Genomic DNA, 21,844 nt, shown 5'->3' on the forward strand with positions numbered 1-21,844 from the left:
GTCAAAACACAGGTTTTGATGTAGGAAAAACCTATTTTTGGCAGTCACTGTTAGGTCCTCAAAACCCTCCCACTTCCCTGATGAATAGGCATGGGATTTGGGTGAGGGGTCATCCTGTAATGACCAACCGAAAGTTATGGATCATTATCAACAAAATCCTCTAGGGAGGGGGACTGTGAAGGACCTGAACCTGGCATCAGGGACTGATGGGTCATGAGTTTTCGCAACGAAATCCAGGACGAAGTCGAGCATAATTGATCCCCATCCCCTTGAGTGTGTAACATCGAAGGAAAGTCCATGAAGTTCGCCTACTCTCTTCGCCGAAGCCAGGGCAAGCAGAAAGACGGTCTTGAGGGTCAGATGCGTAAGATCCCTGGGAGGGCAAGACTTTCGAAGCTTCTTATCAGTAGCGAAATCTCCAATGTGGAGATGTCCACACTTTTCAGGCACAAGACTAGGCCAAGTGGGGTCCTAGCTGAAATGGAGAGAAGCTTCTCTTGGCAAAGGAAGACGAGGAAGTCCGTAACCTGCTGAATACTAGCTCTGACAGGAGAGAGACCCCGTCTACAACACCAACCACAAAAGACGCCCCATTTTCCCCGGCAAACAGCTGCAGATGACTGTCTGAGATATCCATCCATCTCTGTTGCTGCGCAATGAGAAAAGCCTCTCGCTCGCAAGAGATTCTGAATAGTCTCCAGTTGTGAAGACACGGACTGCACTGCCTGATGGTACTGCGCTACGTGTGGTTGACATACAGGTTGGGGCAGGGAGGAATCTCTCTCGGTGCCTCGGACAGCAGAGCTAGCAGGTCCGGATAACAAACGGCCGCCACCAGAATCATCCTGAGATTCGGGGTGATCAACACCTGGCTGATCACCTTGCAAATCAGACAAAATGGAGGGACGGCTTAAACATCTAGGTTGTCCCATGGGTGTTGGAATGCGTTCTCCGCAGCAGCCCATGGGTCCGACACGATGGAGCAGAAGACTTGAAGCTTTCTCTTGTGCCAAGTGGCAAACAGATCGATGGCAGGAAGCCCCCACAAGTCGAACAACCTCTCTGTGATGTCCGAGTAAAGGGACCACCCTATCATTTGAATTTGGCAGCTGAGCCAAATATATATGGCTGACAGCTCTATCTGGTGAGCAACCGCCCACTTGTGCACCTGCAATGTCAACTGATGCAGCAGGAGTGATACAAGACGCCCCCTGCTTGTTGACATATGCCACTATTGTGGTGTTGCTCATCAACCACCGAGTGTTCCATCACTCGATCCTGAAACTCTTGCAGGGCTAGGGAGGCCGCTTTCAGTTCAAGGATGTTGATGTGAAGTTGCTTGTTGTTTCGGTTCCACACCCCCAAAGTCAGCAACTCCTCCAGGTGTGTGCCCCATCCCTCGGTCGATGCATCTGAGAACAGATGTATGCAGGAATACTCCTACTGCATACTCCTATTAAGAGGTTCCTGTCGCCCATCTACCAGTCTATATCCTGTCTCACCTCCTCCAAAAGAGGAATGGGAGAGGATTGAGGGTCTCGAAGCTGGGACCAGTATTCCTTCATTCTCCATTGGAGAGAACGAAGGTGAAGCCATCCATGAGGGACCATCTTCTCCAACGATGACAGGTGGCCAATGAAGACTTGCCATTGTCGAGCTGGCTGCTCCTGTCGAGACAGAAACAGTTGAACTGCCTTCCTGAACCTGCTGATACAAGAGTCTAAGGGACAGACTCTTGCTGCTACCGTATCTTATCATCATGCACAGATACTTTATCCTCTGCCTGGGGATGAGATCGGACTTCTCGAGATTTACTATGCCCCCTAGGCTGTAGCAGAACTCAAGATGCCGATCCTGTCCAGCAGCAACTGCAAGTGGGAGCTCGCCAGGACGAGCCAGTCATCAAGATACCTCAAAAGACCCATCTCATGCAAATGGGCCCAAGCCAACACAAGGGCGAACACTCATGTGAACACCTGGGCAACAGTATTCATCCAGAAACTACGACAAACAATGTGTTTCTTCAATTCTGATAGGTCAAGGATCACCCTCCGTCTGGCGAAATCCTTCTTGGGGACACCAAAGAGACGCACTTGGTGTGAACATACATTTCTCTATGGCTCCCTTCCAAAGGGCCTTCTGCACATTATCTTCCACAGAGGATCTGGTTTTTTGGACAAACCTCTTTAAAGGGGTGGGGGGGAGGGGAGGGTGAGACAATTTCCACTCTAGCCCGTTGAAGATAATACTGTGACCCTGAGGGGAGGATTTCCATTGCATGTGATGCTGCAGAAGCCGACCCCTGACCATACAATTCCTATTGGGCTCCACCCCCTTTGCCTTTCATAGGCAATCCATGCATTGCTTTTCCTTTTCCCCCGTGAGTGTTTTCTGACACTTCAATAAGGGATATTTTTGCTGCTGTTGTCCCTTGTGTTTTTGAGAGAATCCTTTAGGGGTGACCAGAGAATTATATGACTCCAAGTTTTAGCAAACCTTCTCTGGCTTGGGAAAACAGGGAAATCTCAGGTTTTTTGTTTCCTGGAGTTCCCTTTTCCAAGGACAGCGTATACTGTACAATTCTTTTGTCGGGCTTGTTCTCTGAGTTGAGCCACAACAGACTCTTCAAAAGGGTCCTTACAGAAGGGGTTAGAATGTAATAAGAAGATTACTTTGGGAAGTGACATAGTGGAGCCCTCCACTGTTCCCATCCGAACCCTTGGGCGACACTCTAGAAAATTACAGGCATTCCTCACTTATCGGCAGCATCGGTTAATGGCATTCCGGTTTTACAGTGCTTGGCTAACGACATCATTACCCTGTATTTTGGTGACAGTTAGCGATTTTCAGTGTTGGTAAGCAGTTTATCGGCATTGGTAAGTGGTTTATTGGTGCCAAAAAGTGGTTTACTACTACTTGTGACCTTGTACATGCCATTTATTACCATAATTATTGGCAACTTTTGGTTATTGACACTTGGCCAGGAACGAAATCCACCCGCCCACCCCCGTTAACTGGGGACTGCCTGTAAAGAAGAGTGCTCCCCATAGGGTCTGCATAAGTGATATGGCCACAACAGTGAAAAGTGTTCTGGAAGATTCTGGAAGCCTTTTGATGGCAACTTCCACCAAGGTAGTTGAGGTTATAATACTAAGGAGGTGGATCCTGGCATGAAATTCAGCCAAGGGTGTCCCCCTCTGAGATTTTTCTCACAGGGGTCCAAAACTTTTGAGTAGCTACATCCAGAGGGAGCTTTTACCTTTCAAAAGGAAGGACAAATGTTGGCTATCCCTTAGTAGAATTATCAGGGACCGGGACAATAGAGGCAAATGGCTTTAGTTCTGCCATCGGCTCTCGTTTCCCAGTTACTGCAAAATTCTGAAAAATCTGCCTTCACATGATTAATCATTTTAAAGGTGAAGGGACAGAACGCTGGGGCTACCCGGTGAGCAACTTGGGTCTTATCGAAGACAGCTGTAGAGCTCCATTTTCCATTAACCTGGTAAAGGGTTTCTTCTATTGCTTTCAATGCTATATTTGTTGGTAGGATAACCATTTCTTTTGGCAGGTTCTCAATGCCTACTGAAGGAAGGACCAGCTATCATTCCATACGTATTCAACTTCAAATCATGGTTTTTCTTTCATTAATAAGGTATTTACCACGAATAGAAAAAATATACATCAAGGTGTCGCGCCAAGGATTTATCAGTATCATCAGGGGGGGTTACTGGAGCCCCTACTATCTTTTTGATTTGAAGTTTTGTAGCCCGAACTGGTCAATTTCTTGCTTCCAGTCGGAATTCTGCATCTAATTCAGTGTCCAGGACTGATCTGAGTTCCTTTTTGGGATCAAGGATAATGTCCCTGATATAATGCTGTTCTATAGCAAGGGCATCTTTGATACTGCCCATAATTTCCTTATGGAACTCAGCAAATGCAGCAAATGGTACTTTCCTTTTGGGGGAGCTTGTGCAGTCTGTTTGTGCCTAAGTAGCCATACTGCGACTGCCAGGCAACCAAGGGACAGAAGTCCTGGGTGAATTACTATAACCCTCAGAAGATACAGACACTTCAGTCAGGGTTAGGTGCATCCTACTAGGATCCTCTTCAGTATCTGATAGCTGCATGGAAGATAGATTTCCTTTTGAGGTATCTCTTCCACGTATGGCTGAAAGCTGTGTCCCTGGTCCTCCCGGGTTCAGCAGGGCAGTTTCAGTGGCAATATCCACTTCATGTCCGATAAGAGGGACATCTCCCCAAAGTAACGACTCCTCTTCGCCATCAGAGGGGTTGACTTGGGAGGTACTAGGGACTAACGCTTTTGGGTTTTGCCCCAACATGAGATCCGCTCAGAAATGGAAGGAAATATGCTCTGCTGGAATTCTGTCAGAAAGATGTACTACAGTCTTCTCCTTTCGTACCCCCACTGAAATCTAGGACCCAACGAGACACTTCAAGCAAGCTGTTTCATTCTTAAAACTTGTTGCCAGGAGCATGTTATAAATTTCACATGTCTGGTGACCAACCATATTCCTCTTATTTCTACAAGGGCATGTTCATGGCAGGTGGTATGGGCCTTGCATAATTGCAGCCCAGTAGTGATATAAGGAACAAGTTTTTATTTGAAACTACTTGGTTTATTTGAAACTACCTGGTACTACCCATCTATAGCCACTGTATACATATTGTACTCAGAATACTAGAGACGAACTAGGTCACAAGTTTGTAGCTATAGTACAATGTTATGACAATGGTTATCCATAAGACTGTAGTAAGTATTACTTTGTTCATAATTACTACCACAAATTTTGTCTTAAATATATTTCTCACAAATGTTAGAAGTGCTAATTGTTTATAATAAACACAACATAAATTTTGCTTTAAAAATCAATTCTTGAATGTTACGCCACTCAAGCTAACTGTATACATACTGTAAAACTAATTTGTTTATACCGCCTAGCCTACTGTTTTATCTAGCCCAGACTACTATAAATCACTTTTAATGCCACAGGCTACATAAAGTAATAGTAGTAGTCAATTATTAAATTATATAATTACTACATAAATTTTGTTATTTGTTAATCTAGCCTAGGTTATTGCTTTATCTAGCCTAGGCTACTACAAATCATTTTTAAGGCTATAGGCTACATAACAATGTAGTAGTAGCAATCATTTATTAAATTATATATGATTACAAAATAAGTTTTGCCTTAAAAGTAAATTCTTGAATGTTACACCACTCACGCTGACTGTATTCTGTGAAACTAATTTGTTGCCCAGCCTAGGGTAATGCTTTATCTAGCCTAGGCTTACTACAAATCACTTCTAAGGCTATAGGCTACGTAAATAGTAGTCATGGTCATTTATTAAATTATAGAATTAATACATAAGTTTTTTGCATTAAAAGTAAATTCTTGAAAGTTACACTACTCAAGCTAATTGTATTCTATAAAATTAATTTGTTTATCCAGCCTAGGGTAATGCTTTATCTAGCCTAAGCTACTACAAATCACTTTTAAGGCTATAAACTACATGAAAAAGTAGTAGCAGTAATCTATTAAATTATAAAATTAGTACATCAAATTTTGCCTTAAAAGTAAATTCTTGAATGTTACATCACTCATTATAGGCTACATAAGAAAGTACCGTATTTGATGGCTTATAAGACGCATGTCTGCATAGGACGCACCCCAGTTTCAGCAGGACATTGAGGGAAAAAAAAAATAAGGTTTCCTAGCCTATGCTCATATGATTTTGGTAAGTAAAAACTGTAGTATTAGGTTATCATATGCATATTGTTTCTTACCAACAGAATCAACAAAAACATTAATAAAGAAGTTATTTACCATATTTATATTTATCAAAATATGTATTATACAATCAGCCATTTACTACGATCGAATGTTTCGTCTGCTGCTGAAAGCTACCTCATAGGTTTACCAATAGATTGCAACACATTCATTTGTAAACATTGTTTCTTACCGGCAGAATCAACAAAAACATTAATAAAGATGTTACCTACAGTAATATATGTTATATATATCCATTATATATTATAAAAGTATGCAATCAAGCTCTGGAATTTACTACGTTTCAGCCTTGTATCCGTAAAGCCCTCGAGATAATCACCAATAGGTGGCAGCACACGTACTGTAAGTCAGTAAATGTGGAATGCGGCGATGCGCTGTAGACGACGATAATGATATTAACACATTTTAATGAAAATATCGATAATAACAACGTAGATATTGATTATAATACTAGCAGTAGTAATTGCGGTGATGGTAAGTGTGATAATGCTAAATAATTATAATAAACTTTGGTTTGTAATAGGTTGTTAGTATAACACCGAATGTTAGGCTAGGCTACAACATCTACGTGACGTTTCATGTATAATTTCGGCCAAAATTCTTAAAGTTTGAGCCCACATTATGTACATAGGACGCAGGGGGATTTTTTAGGCCATTTTTTTATTAAAAAAGTGCGTCTTATACGCCATCAAATACGGCACTTTTGATGAAAATATTTTTCCAAAGGAAACTTTTTCAAAAGTTAGGCATAAATTAAGTACAATTTCAATGGTTGTTATATGAAAATGTAAAATGTTTAATAACTATGTAGGCAAACAGACATCACATACAATTTCAACAGAATCCGCTGTTGGCAGAGCAGTTGTGTGGAGGAAAAACTTTGTATAATCTGATACAAGTTCCCTGTTATTAATGATAACCAGGGATCATTTTCACAAAAACTATTCAGTTCGGCAATTAAATACTACAGCCAAACAATTGGTTTCAGTTAACTCAAGGTTTGGGCAGTGAAAAGCCAGCTACAGCTGACGATCGATAATCTTTTTTCTTGCACACTGTAGACCAAATGAGGACATAGCCTAATCTACTAAGTAGCCTGAGATAACTACTAAGATAAAAGGGCATGTACTAATGACCTTCACGAACTGCAGTCATGACATTATTTCCTCAGTATAATTAAGTATTGTTTGTCACCTAACAAGACGGTGCCATAAACAATCAACCAAACTAATTTCTGTCTTGTGGGAGATTGCCATCTCCCAATCTTTTCGCGAAATGAACTACCAGCTAAAAAGTTTCCAAAATTATAAATTTTCATTAGACTTAAAACTATGCACTTAGTTTGCTACTGAGTTTTGGTTCTTCCATGATGACCGAGATATGATGTTAGGAGCACTTATCAAAGGACGACCTTGTTGTGTGTTGACGCTTGTAGAGCCTAGAGAGTAATAAAGACCAGGCCTTGCACAGCTACATGGTTGACACATTGGCGACCTACGTAAGATGCGCTGTTGCCACGTCTTGAAGGTTGACATAGGAATGGAACAGTGGTAGTCACTGTAGACAAGGGAAACAGCCCTCTTGTCTTACTCTATACTCTTTCACTGTCAACACTATTGTATACTGGCTAGACCAACTAGAAGAGAATTCTTTGATATTAGTTAATCTATCTTATGAAGCCTCTATGGACCCATGAGAGTAACTCCCTGGAGGATGAACAGTGGCTACGCTATCAAAAACAATATGGCAAAGTCACAAGCTGATTGCTTTGTTTTGGTTGTTGTGCTGCCACATTCGACTTTCTCACACCAGTTCTTCAATTATTTTAAAAATGCTTTATGCTTTTTTTTTCACATAAATGGTAGCTACTTCTTCAACATAAAATCAGCATGTGTATAAATAAATGTATTATGCTCATGTGTATACATACATATAAGTGCAAGTGTTAAAGTACATGTAAGCATCACAATGCTGTGTGTTTTTATTCTATGTCAGTGCTATACAGAGTATTCTGTGTTGTTTATAGGCATATACAGTACTGTGCAGTCACAAAACACGAAAAAAGTCATAAAACTGCCATTTTACATCCCAAGTGTTTTTTCATATCGGGAAATTTCCTGAATATGGCAGAGCCTTGGGGCAATAATCCAGATAAAAGAGTAACTAGGTACTGTAAAAATATATTATACCCTACCACAATAAACCTTTTCCTATTAGGCATCACTGATGAGCATTTGAGTCTGTTTATTGTTCATTCTTCTGGTACTTTCTTTTTATCTTTACTCTTATTAAAATTTTGAGTGCTAATATATTTTGTTATGGTCTAATATAGTATTTTGTACGTTAAAATTTGTACATGTATTAAACTTGGACATGCAAATCATAGCTTAATGCTTTGATACACAGTATAATCTAAGCTAACTTTGGAGTACTGGTAAATTTGGACTCAAACTTTTCACAAAAATAAATTATAAACTCCTAATTTTTTCTTTGCTACAATAAGGATCAAATAGTACAGAAGTACATAAGGTAATTTAAGATGAGAAAGTACTGTATGCAGTTTTACTCAGACAACCAACAAATCTGTTTTGCAGTTTTACTCAGACAACCAACGATTCTGTTTCTAAGCTTGCTGCCACATCAGCTAATTCAGAAGTTGGTTGGGTCTGTTCATCAGTGCCTGTGCTTATATTCACCAGTATATCTGGTGGGCACCCATATTCAACTTTTATTATTTATCAATATGCATGTGTATTTGCCTGATTTTGTTGTTATTTTTTAGATTACTAATGAAGTACCAGTAATGCTATATGTATGTTCAGGGGAAAAAAAATTTAAGAACTGGGATATCAGTGTAGCATTGCAGTTTTGCCAGTGTAAGAAACATATCACATTTTAAAAATTTCTATCTATATCTGATTTAACTATTTTACTTTGTAAACACATTTTGACTTCTATGTAATCTACACTATTTCATTATCAACATGTATAAGCACTGTGATTTTATCATTAAAAACATGCGCTTTATATGGATTTAGTAATTTAAAAACTGCGCAAGCTTTTAAAGATATCAGACAACTTTGTTTTACATTATAGTTGCTGCCATAATAAGTATCTGCTCTTCATTGACTGTCAGTATACAGTTACACTGTACAATAAAATCAGTAAAGAATACACTTTTACCAAACTAGCAATATTATTAGATACGTTAGAAAATGCATAAAAAAACTGATTGCTATGCCGTAAGTTGGGATGATGGAACTGTCATGCCATATTAAAATTCATCCATTACTTACTATTCAGAACAGTTAAGACTCACCTACAATACACTTGGTGAGCATTATTTGCCTTTTATTTACATACCACTAGGGTATAAATCATCATGAAAACTACAAATAACAACGACTACCAAAATTTTGCTCTTTAATGTCTGTATTGATGTGAATAGGACTGAAGGTGTTCCCAAGGGATTCTGAAGGTGATTTTTTGACATGCATAATTTTAAACTTATGTAAGGGGCTCAAGGAATTTAACCCTTTTGTATATCGCAGTGTCACTCTATAAGTGACAGTAGTAGACATTCTATAAGAGAACAAGACATTCTATAAGCAAGAAAACAAGACATTATATAAGCAAGAGAACAAGACTACTTCTATCTGTCACATATTCAGAAACCCCAGAACCACCAACGATTGCCAGTCATTCCCCTGTATGGTCAGGAGAACTTACCAAAGACTAGAAATGACTACCAGTCATTCCCCTGTATGGTCAGAAGGACTTACCAGAAGACTAGAAATGACTACCAGTCATTCACCTGTATGGTCAGGACTTACCAGAAGACTAGAAGAGTTGGGAGGGGAACACACTGTATATACTGAAAGGTTTGCAGTAAAAAAAATTATTGTGGTTTCCTTGTAGAAAATTGTATTTGTCTAAACACAATTCCATCGCTATACATGAGCCTGAATACTTATTTAGGACATTATGACCTGTGGTTCGAAAAACTTTGCAACTGGGATATTAAAGAGACAAACTGCTCAGTGAATATGATCCACATACAGAATGAATGAATGACCAGAGGTTATCTGGCATACTGACTAACAGGGTCATTGATGCCAGCATTACTTCTTAAAAAACTACAAATAAATAAATCATGTCAATTTAAAGTTATTTAGAGCTCGTTACAAAAATAAAACAACAGAAGACTAGATTTCTTCCAGGTTATTTAGAGCTCGTTACAAAAATAAAACAACAGAAGTAAGACTAGATTTCTTCCAGGAGACCAGTTTCTGAGATAAAGCTAAAAATGCCAATGGCATTATAAGCAACATCCTCTCCAAAATGCCCAGCAAGGTTAAACCCGCTACCCTCACCACACGCCTCAGAGAGGTATCGATTCCTCAGATCCCCAAGTTAAGTTAAGTATACCTTAGTTTTACCAGACCACTGAGCTGATTAACAGCTTTCCTAGGGCTGGCCCGACAGATTAGACTTATTTTACGTGGCTGAGAACCAATTGGTTACTTAGCAACGGGACCTACAGTTTATTGTGGAATCCGAACCACATTATAGCGAGAAATAAATTCCTCTATCTCTTCATCAGCTGGCCGGAGACTCAAACTCGGGCCTAGCGAGTGCCAGTCCAAAGCTCTACCGACTCACCCAACAAAGAGCTCAGATCCCCAAGGCTGGAGCATTCAACTAGAAAATGCCTTACAGCCAAAGAACCAGGTAATCTTCACACAGGCTGGTGATATTATTCCTCATATATGATGTATATATGGGTTAAGCAGGTATGTCCTATGCACAATCAGCATACAAGTATTGCTGTTCCCCATCATCTCCTGGACATATTTACATACTTCCAAAGAGATATAACAGATGTGATTTCCTTCATTTAGTTGGAATTTAACAAGTTCAAAGAGTCTTGCCAGGTATCTCATATTAAAGCTTTTACTTGGGGAAAAAATCTTTAAACAATAGTGGATTTCTCCTTGGAAATTTCTCAGCTGCTGCCTGTTCTGCTACTCTATCAGCCTCTTCACTGCCAAGGCCTTCCAGGTGTTGGGACTTAGGAAAATGTTATTTTCAATCCTCTGTTTTCAGTGGTATGGATCACCTGTAAAAATGTTAAAATCAAAGGACTAACAGACTTAAAAATACCAAGTGCTTGCAGAACACTTCGGAAGTCACAGAAAATGAGTGGTTTTGCCCTCATCCATAGTTGCTATTTTTTCAGTGGTTGTTAAGATACCATATAATTCTACTGCAAAATTTGGGGCTTCTTGAGAAAGTGCACCCTTACAATAAAATACACTGCTATAAACTCAAAACCTAATGCCAGTACTAAATTTAAGGCCCATCAGCAAAAATAAAATTAAACTCATGATGTTTCTTAGCATTAGACATACAATTGCACTGGGCTTCAGCCTCTGTTATATTACTGTACTGTACATTTAAAATCTTCAAAGTATTTACATATGCTCTCAAGGCTGACAAGAGGTTATGTAGTTGAACTAGCACCCTGTTGTTATGGACATGGTTTGTACTTGGGCATAAAATATGATACACTTATCCCTTCAATAAAGCACTCTGACAGTAGATCAGAAAACTATACTCATAAAGAAGTTACGGGTCTACTGAAGAGGAAGAACACCATGATGGGCTGTGCTCCCCTAATGGAGTCTATATAGGCAGTCCCGGGTTACTGGCGATCTGGTTTTTCGGCGCTTGTCTAGCAACGAAAATCGGTGATTTTCGGCGCTGATATGCGCCGATTTCCACTTATCGATACATACCTAACAGAGGCACTGATAACCGAAAATTGGCGATTGCAGTGAAAATTGCCGAAAAAGCAACAAAAATTGGCGATTTTCGGTTATTGGCAATTTTCGGTTATCGTCACACTGTCGGAATGGATCCCCCTCCCCCCACCCCCGCCCCTGATAACCAGGGACTGCCTGTATTACTTAGGCTGCCAACACCGCAAGACCAATAAAGTAAAAATCTACATTTATGGGATACATCCCTCAAGGAAAACTGCAAGGAGACCTCCATGAAGCAAAATTTAGGACAGCTTCTACTGCCATGTTCCTCCTAAAGAGGATGTTGAAATAATCCTATTCTCACGATTCATAACTTTAACCTCAGATGCCTGTACTTCATGAGAATTCCTATGTGGTTTGTGATCTACATGTGTAGTGCCTGATGATAAATAAAAAAAAAAATCAGATCCCTTGTTTTATAAGATTTTATGGGGGAAAGGACATGAGCTGCTTCTCTTCCTGCTATCACTGGCAAAGCAGGAATCACAAATTATAGAGCATCCTGTTGTTAGGATAAAGCTGCCAAAGTCTCAGCAGTTAAACAAGGAACACATGAGACCTGCTATTCCAATATGGATTTCACTCGCCTTTCTCACGGGTGCTAGGGATAGAAAGGTAAGTTTCCTATGGAATGTTATTCCTGAAATTTCAAAGGCTGGGCTTGATAAAACCCTAAAGAACAAGGATATATCTCATCATAATGACCTCAAGGTTCTGGGAGGAACTTCTCTCAAAACTCTGGCACATGTGCCTGAATTCACCAGACAAGCTAAGGTCCTCACCTCTTCTCCATACCACTTGTGCAAGGGCCAGTTTATGACATTAATTTGACAACAAAGACAAAATTCGTGCCTTCCTCAAATAAATTAAGTCTGCTACTAGCTAAGCAGTGGCTCTGCTATGATGAACCTGTCTTTGTTGAAACAGGCAAGAGGAAATTCTACACTTACCTTGGCAAATCATAGTTGCCAAGAGCCTAACTCAGTTGGTGATAATCTCAACTTCCTTGCCCAAAATCCCTCAACTAGGCTTCACTTGGTAACAATGAAGTGTAAAGGTTGAGCTGGTGCGGATTTTGATATAAACATCTGAAGTGCAGTGGAAAAGCTCACAGAAACTTTATCAGGAGCACTAAATGGTTGAGGCGCCATTCCCATGAGACCATGGACTACCTGAGTCACGGTCAAGCCTTCTGAGGCTTTCAGCTCGTCTCGTACTTTCCTGACTAGCCAGAAGGAGGTGAGAGATTATCAACAATGTCCACAGTCTTGAAGCTTTCAAAATCTGATGCTTTAGACAGGTCCTCAGGATTTCAGCTGGCAGATGCCATAAACTGACTGAGGGTGCATAAGGCCAACCCCGACCAGTTAGCAATAAACATCATTCTCCCAAAAACATTTCCTCAGAATGTCTCTGCTGGCAAAAGTAAAAGTAGCTTCAAAACTGATGAGACAAAGTATATCGATTCTTGTTCAGAAAAAGCCCCAAAAAAGTGACTATCACTTTAAAACAACATTGTACGCTAAATTTCCCTTCTTTTTTTATTTTTACTTAGGAAAAGTTTTATAAGGTTGAGCGAAATGGAAATTCAAGATTTCTGAAGAAAACATAATTACCAACTCCAAGTTCAAGTTTTAAGGAATGAAACATTTTGGAACATTCAAGCATTCTCCCACCACAACCATCATGAAAGCAGTTGGGACTTTCAACCATGCTCTTAAAAAATGGCATGGGGGTACTCAGGAACCAATAAATCCCATAAGGACAGATGGACATGGGCCAAAACTAGTCTTGAATAGAGACCACAGACAGATCCGAGTCTTTGAGATAACATTTACCTACAGTTTTTCAAAACAGCATAAAAAGGTTAATGATCTTCCTCCTGACACCAACAACCTCAAGAACTCAGTTTTGTCCTTCTTAGAGGATACTTCAGACAAGGAAAAGTTCACCTTCATGCTAAGCAAGAGGACCCACCATGATGATGATCGGACTGAAGCCATAGTGACCAACTCCATGACTACCGCTTCAGTAGCAGGGGTTACAGCTTGGCTGAGCAACTGACACAGAGATAGTTCTCTGGTTTGGGAAATACTGAGTCCACCTCTTCCAGTAAACCAGAAGCATTTGCAGACCAGGGCGGCCAATATGACAGGTGAAAACTCCATGGCTAATCCATTGTGTACTCAATCATGGAAAGCAAGTACTGATGAGGTGACTTGGTTGCTTCCCTAATGCCAAAAAGGGGGCCAATGAATTAAGGAACGAAAGTGGCCCTCCAAATCAACAGACAAAGAACCACTGGGATCTGTTGCCAACAAAGAAGGACCTTCAGCAGATGAGGAGATAGAAGATAAGACGGCACAACTCTGGATACACTTCAAGGACCATGATGAATGTCTTGAGCAAAGCTCAGACACAGTCATGATCTAAATATCAAGAACACAATCATCATCTCCATTTTTGGACCTAGAATTAAAAGCAGAACTAACCACGCTGGTTGCCCTAACCAACTTCCTTGAGGAGGTGTAGACAGACAGACAGACACACACACACACACCCTTCTCTTCATGCTTCAAGAAAAGCAACCAAGCCACATACTGTGGACAGGTATGAATATGCTCATTCATTGGTGATTAGTCACACACAAGCTTGTGAACCAATCCACCTACTGCACTTACCATCCAAGGTCCCTGCTAACAGGTGAAGAGATCTTCACTTTCAACAAAATACCAAAGAATATTAAAAGATTTCTTGCTATGTTTCCACAGGTCCAGAGACAAGAAAGTTAGAGAAGAAAGCCAGGAGGAGGTAGAGGACAACAACTAGGAGGAAGAAGAAGGCAAAGCAGGAGGTGCTTTTTAGATCCCCTTAAAACCTTAGGCTTCTCCAGTACAAAGTTGAAAGGTAACAGAAAAGCAGTGGAAAATGCTAGAGCAGTGGTATCAGCAATGGTGGTTCCAGGCAAGGAAGATACTACCAATTTAGAAAGTTCCATCAAGACCATGGCAGTTGACAATCTCTTGGCTGTGGCCCTATGCTTGAGGAAGGCATACAAGGAAGGACCTCCCAGAATGCCAAACAACCACAGTACCTTCACCAGCTCATCAAATTGCCTGAGAATGCCTTGGAATCATCAAAGCACAAGCAGAAGAGACAGGAACATCAGAAAGAATGAATGAATTATGAAATTAAAACTATACAGCCAAGCATTGGAGCACTTTTGCTATTCAGTAATTGAGACAGTGAAGAATGAGTTGGAGTACAAGGAAAGAAAGATAAAAGATTCATAAAATATATGACATAAAGTACAAGGAACTATAGGTGAAACTGAGACAGTCTCAGTGCCACCAAGAAGTAACAGTTAAGAGGCAATAAAATGGGTGAAACTAAGACGTGAAGGGACACTGCAAACATTTAAAGCACTAACCCCTATGGTGTAACCCAGAAGGAATGGGGGGGGGTTTGCAGGAACTGCTTTTTCACCAGCCAGTTGGGGTCCTGGTTAACCACTATCCCATCTACACATACCTTCCTTGAACTGAGCAAGGGGAGAACGGCGGGCACTACCTAAATGGTGGGTCCCCCAACCCCTCTCTCACCTGTCATTAGTTGACTAACTTTTCACCAAGCTTCACCAACCAGACCAGCTTTTGTCGAAGCTACTACACATTAAAAACAAAGACTTATCAAAGTAAGAACATCGTTTAAGTACAGTAATTACAGAGAAAAGTCTAGGGGAGAAAACAATTAGTCACACAATGAGCAGAGAGGTATGCCATCTGCCTGCACAACATCTTTATGGGTTAAATTTTCTTACCTACTGTTTTGTATGTTACTGTATTCCTCACTACTCTATGTGGTATTGTTTTTTATAGTAAAAAGATTCAGCAACAAACTGATGCTACAATGTACCTGTATCTTCACATTCTTGCTGCATCAAGGACAGGTTAACATTAAAATTCTTCAGATTCGGATCTGAATCTCGAAGAAATACAGTGCGTAGATGTTTGTTGTGGGCTCTTTCTAACTGCTGAGTAACATCTGGTGGATAAGGCCGCCACCTCCTCTGAAACAAACAAATAAAAATTATTTAACCTTTCCTAACAAATTTTGTTTTTTGTCAAAAAGTTCTAAATTCAAAAGCTATGCATGACAAATTTTATTTACCAAAATTTCCAGTAAAATGCAGTGAAATGTCCATCTCACAATGACTTTAAAGATGGGAAAAAATTATCATTACCTAAACAAAATTAGTAGTACTGTAAAAATTGAGCCTAAGTAAATTCTGCAAACCGTGTTGCAGTAATTGCCTATTCACATAAATGGTGTTCCTCATGGCTGTTATACATTAAAACACAAAACTTCGCTTCAATTTTGATCTTGCAGGAATAATTATGCATGTCTAATGCAAGTTACAAATAAGAATAGCAGTAAATGGAGCCTTGAAAGTCATTCATCATCCACATCAACATATTCAAGTCAACCTTCTCTTTACGGGGCTAGATGTGAAATTAGAGTTCTCATTCTTCTCTTCTATCTGGTCCACTTTCAGACTGAACTTCCATATAGTCTAAGTCTTCATCTATGGTCCTTTTCCATGACCACCTTAGTCTTCCCACAGGTCTTCATCATGCTACCTCCATTTCTATTGCTTTTCTAACCAACTGCAGCTCATTCCCCCTTCATCACCCCACCATACCATCTCAATCTTTCAGATCCCAGGTTGTTTTGAAGCCACTAGACACCATATCTCTCCAATATTTCCTCAATCATAAAATGATCTTTCAACAATCACACCATGAATCTGTAATCACAGCTAAAAAATATTGCAAATTTACGATAATCTGCATTTTTCTAGAAATACTAACACACTCCCCCTTAGAGAGAACAGAGACAACACATAAGACAATCTTATGACAGGTGCTTGGTCATATAGCTTGCTGACATTTACCTGACCAGCATAAACACTGTCAGGGCTATTTGCAGTTAAGAAAGACACAAAGGTAGACAAGTAAAACCACGCAAACTAGAGCACAGCAGAAACCCAGGTCCTTCCCTAGTTGAAGTGACCAGAGACTGCTCAAGGATGCAGGTTTGGATGGGGAAGTACATTCTAGGAGAAGAACCATGAGAATATGTCTAACTGGAGAGTAGCCAAAACAACTGACACGAATACCAGCTGATACTCATTGGTCAATTAGAAAGACACACCTGCTCAAAAGAATCTCCATCAAGAAGGGCAAAGGTAAAGGTAAGAGCTATACTTCTGCCTTCACTTCTCGATTATCTAAAGCAGCAAGGAAACAGGAGGGCTACATTCCTGGAATGGAGAGCAGATCATATGCCTTCCAGACACTTGCCACAACCCACCCAAATTTCATGTCGACCTGTCCCAACCCAACTGTAAATAGGGAAGAGAAAAAAAAGGCAAGCAGTTTTCATGGGGTACAATTCCTCCTTGAAAGGATTAATGGAATACCTGACAAAAGGCATCAGCACATACCCAGAATACAGATCAAGAGATCAGTTAGGAAACCAAGACTCTACATGGGGAAAGGGACGCATGATTTCAAGATGGCAGCCAATCATGTGCAGTTGCCTGAAATGCATTTTGGAGCTCAGGGAGAATTCATCTAGTAGCAGTGTACAAAAAAACAAGCTAGTGTCAACTGGCCTCTTAACCCATTTGCTTATGACCCTTATTGACAATTACGTCCATGGGAAGTTGCAGTGACTCAAACAGTGAGTGTAAAAATGTTTACAGTCGACCCACGGTATTCGCGGGGGTTAGAGATCACAACCACCTGCGAATAACGAAAATCCGTGATAAACTGGAACCCCCCATCGAAAAATGCTTACAGTATACGTAACTGCCTATTTTAACAGTTAAAACACCAAAAACAGCACTGTTCAATGTACCTCAAAGTAAAATGCTTATAACTGCCTGTTTTAGTAGTTCAACAAAAATATACCTTAAATTATAATCCTAAAACACTTTAATATCATTTCAAAGTTTAAGATTAAAATTAAATCATATTAGTACTCACCAGTGATGAATGTTGATTAAAGGTGATGATGATGAATTAGATGTGCAGCCCAATGAATGACAATAAAGATATGACTGCACAGCAAAGCACAGTTATATCTCTGGGGGGGGAGACAACTCTCTGCCCCTTCTTCAGGTGCTCTTTCAGGGGCTTCAGGAAGCTTTGGAGGGTCCTTCTTCATGGTGATAGGCAGCTGCTGTTGCTGCTTCTTCATGCTGACAAGGAGGCTTCTATAGGGCCCCATATCCCATCAAGGGCACATGGAAAGTATGCGGAGCGTTCCATATTAGGATCCCATGCGTCAACCACCTCCTGTGCTTCCTTGGCTATCCTGTCAAGTCAGGACAGACGTTCCAAAGACAGGACCTCATCCTACTGTTTTTTCCCTGAACCTGTTAGGTCTTCTTAATCACTGGCAGACTTTGTCAGCTCTTCCAAAACCTGGAGCTTCATGACCTTCCTCTGGCAAGGGGGGGACGATGACTTTCTTCCCTTTCTTCAGGTGCTCCTTCAGGCATTTCTTCAGGGGCTTTGGGAAGCTTTGGAGGGTCCTTCTTCATGATGATAGGCAGCTGCTGTTGCTGCTTCTTCATGCTGACAAGGAGGCTTCTGTAGGGTCCCATATCCCATCATCAATAGCACATGAAAAGTATATGGAGTGTTGCATATTATGATCCCCTGCGTCAGCCACCTCCTGTGCCTCCTTGACTATCCTGTTAAGTCGGGACAGACGTTCCAAAGACAGGACCTCATCCTACTGTTTGTTCCCTGAACCTGGTATGTCTTCTTAATCCCTAGCAGACTTCGTCAGCTCTTCCAAAACCTGGAGCGTCATGACCTTCCTCTGGCAAGGCTTAGGCTCTTTGTCAGAAGCCTTAGAAGGAGCAGAGCATTTAGGAGGCATCTTAGGGCACGATTAACAAATATGCACATATGAAAATAGCAAACAAATACAGTACATGAATCACTGAACAGTGTAAGGGTATGCACTGACCTGGGATCACGCAGTACATCTCTACGAGAAAGCCAAGGACAATGAATGGAGTACATCTCTCGTCAGCCACCTCCTGTGCCTCCTTGAAAGCCAAGGACAATGAATGGAGCATCCTGGATTGGGTGTCTTTAAAAACCCGTCAGCCTTCCAAAACCTAGGCATGTCAAGTAGGCTCTTTGTCACTAGAAGGAGCAGAGCATTTGCATCAGAGGTATATATAGCAAACTACCATGAATCAAGATGCATTTTTGCATCTCGAGAAAGCCAAGGACAATGAATGGAGCTCCTGGATTGGGTGCTTTGCAAAAGCTTTAGTGTTTGCACTTGCAGGGTGAACAATTTAAAAAAAAAAAAAATTTTAATTGTATTTTTCCTAACTTTACAAACCTGAGGTCCTTTACGTTAGGAATTACTTAGAGCACAACTGGAAATGGGCATTGAACTTACAAACAACGTGGTTAGGCAGTTAACTACCACCCAGGAGGCAGGAGTCCCACCTGCCCGGACGTAAACATTCCAATTTGCCTTTCGGCCAAGGTGGCAGATTTAGGGGTGGCATGAGGTAGGCATGAAAATGTAATGTAAAGGCCCTCAGGAATGTAAAGGCCCTCAGGTCTGTATAGTTAGGAAAAATACAATTTACTTTAAAAAACTGATTTGTTCAGACACGATATACAAACCACTGGTCCTTTACATTAGGAAGATTCACTGGTTGGAGGGAGGGATCTAAGCGAGTCTCTATGAACTAACTGGAGTTCGCAACACCTAGAGTTCCCTTTCTGGTAAAGATTACCAGAGAGCGAGGAAGGGAAACCTGCCCCTGACAAATTGATGAGGTTATAGGAAACGCGATATCAATTGTCAGTCTTCTGGACCTTTTTGTATGAATGAGGATGGCGTTCATTTCATACAAAAGCATCGGGTTTGTCTTATTGCCATGATCTCCTTCCTCCCCTTGTTAGAGGAAGGAGTGGGTTTGCTTCTATGATCCTGAAAAGAAATAGAATGGAAGCTCGAAGTGTATGCTTACCTGCATCGACCGCCAGATCCAGCATGTAACAGCTCGGACCCACTCTCTTTCCGTAGGAAGAGAGCCAAGATGAAGAGAAGGAGGAAAGGCCAGTCATTCCCACTTAATCTCGCATCCACAACCGCACATCTTAGGAGAGATGCAACCCCGTCCTGTTAGAGGAACCGGGTAAGCAGCCACCACAGGTCCCATGGAAAGGTGTCCAAGGATTTGTGGGCAATATCCCGAAGGTAGGAAGAAGTGAAGGTGGTCTGCTGAGACCACATGCCTGCCTTCAACACCTGAGGATCCGACAGATTCTTCCAGAATGCGAGGGTCAGACCAATGCTCCGGACTTCATGAACTCTCGGACAGAAGGTACCAGTGTTGTCTTCTCCAGCAGCAGAGTACGCTCTCCGAATTGTCTCATGAAGCCAGAAAGAAATCATGTTCTTGGACACCTCTTTCTTGGTCAAGCCAGCACTAACAAAGAGTCATCGACACCAAGGCCGGCGATGGCAATTTCTCTTTAGATAGTGCTGCAGCACTCTAACAGGACACATTAGCATCTCGTCTGGTTTTTACCAACAAAATCCTCTAGTGAGGGTATCGTGGACTTCAACCTAGCGTCAGGGACCAATGGGTTCTGAGTCTTCGCTACGAAGTACAAGACGAAATTGAGCTTAACTGATCCCCATCCCCTCGAGTGTTTAACAACGAAGGAAAGTCCATGAAGTTCTCCTTTTCTCTTTGCCAATGCCAGGGCATGCAGGAACACGGTCTTGAGGGTCAGATCCCTGTTTGACGACTCTTGTAAAGGCTTGTACGGTGCACGAATCAGGTTCCTTAAAACGAGTCACTTCACAGGCAGGGGGCCTGAGGTCCCTGGGTGGGAAAGACCTCTTGAAGCTTCTTATCAGTAGAGAAATCTCGAAAGAAGAGGGGATATCTACCCCTTTCAGCTGAAAGACTAGGCAAAGTGTGGCTGTCTACAACGGAGCTCCGAAAGGGAGTAGGCTGCAGCGGAGAAGAAGATCTGGGAGGAAGAGTCGAAGAATCCTTGGGGCGTCTCGCAGATTGGGAGAGCAGGTCCTGAGTGTTCTTTTTCTGCAGGTCAGAGGTGACGTCCAGTACTACAGTCTGGGGAAAAAGGTGCGTCTTGTCCATGGGGGAGAAGAGGAGGGCCAATCTCTGAGATGGAGTGATGCCTTTCGAAGTAAAAGAAAACCAAAGCTCTCTTTTCTTAAGCACACTCATGCCGTAAAGACTAGCTAACTCCTGCGTACTATCGCGAACGACCCTGTCAATACAGGACAGTACTCCTAAGAGATCTGAAGAAATTTCTTGAGGTAACAAGGAGCAGTCTCTAAGTTTTTCAGTGGGTGTGACTTGTCTGCATAGAGCCGTGAGGCCCTGGAACTAAAATCTTCGGAGCTGGAGGACATACAGTGAACAATCACTTGGAGGCTTTTCCAATGGCCTTTGATTGCAGTCTGGGATTCATCAACAGACTGAACTGAGGGGGGGGCGACTGCTCGGGGGCAGACCCCACTGACCTCCCTTAGGCTACCAATTTGACTCCTCCCAGGTGCTAAGGAGTATGTCAGGGACCTTGGCCTACGAGAATCGGCAGGCCAAACAGCCACCTCCTCTACTACCACTGCACTTGCACTGGGTGCCACAGGGCACTCTGGCTCACTCTTATCCATTAACACTTTCACTGATGACGCTAATTTAGTGATCGACTGCACAATTAACTCAAAGCGAGTGTTGATTTTCGACTCCAGACTGAAAATGGTGTTGGGGTCAGAAACGTGAGAGCCAGGTAAAGGAGAGGGCTGCACAGGTGGAGGAGATGGAATGGGATTGGAAAAAATTACAGGTGCAATTGCATCTGACTTAGCGGATGAATCCTGACTAGCTACAGCTTTACTACATTTCCTAGCAATAGCTTTCCTCTTCCTATCTCTAGCTGGTTTCTTGAGATAGGAATCTAAAGTCTTCCACTTCTTTAAATCCTAGCTGCTACATTCCTCACAATGTAAATCCACTGAACATGTTTGTCCCCTACACTGAACACAAACAATGTGAGAGTCGTAGATTCTTTACTCAGTCTAGTATTGCAGCCTTTGCTAAAATACCTAATACTAGAACTA

At 41.5% G+C, this 21,844-nt stretch overlaps 1 protein-coding gene across 2 annotated transcripts in view; it reads right to left on the reverse strand.

Annotated features, from left to right (window-relative positions):
* Positions 1-21,844, reverse strand: part of dx (deltex) — a 319,771-nt gene that overhangs the window by 259,427 nt on the left and 38,500 nt on the right. For both annotated transcript variants that reach the window (XM_067108869.1, XM_067108870.1), the window contains exon 3: positions 15,551-15,704. In XM_067108869.1, coding sequence (XP_066964970.1) covers positions 15,551-15,704 — 154 coding nt within the window. The remainder of the gene's footprint in view (positions 1-15,550; positions 15,705-21,844) is intronic.

The sequence above is a fragment of the Macrobrachium rosenbergii genome, chromosome 9 (assembly GCF_040412425.1).
Source record: "Macrobrachium rosenbergii isolate ZJJX-2024 chromosome 9, ASM4041242v1, whole genome shotgun sequence".
NCBI classification, from domain to species: domain Eukaryota; kingdom Metazoa; phylum Arthropoda; class Malacostraca; order Decapoda; family Palaemonidae; genus Macrobrachium; species Macrobrachium rosenbergii.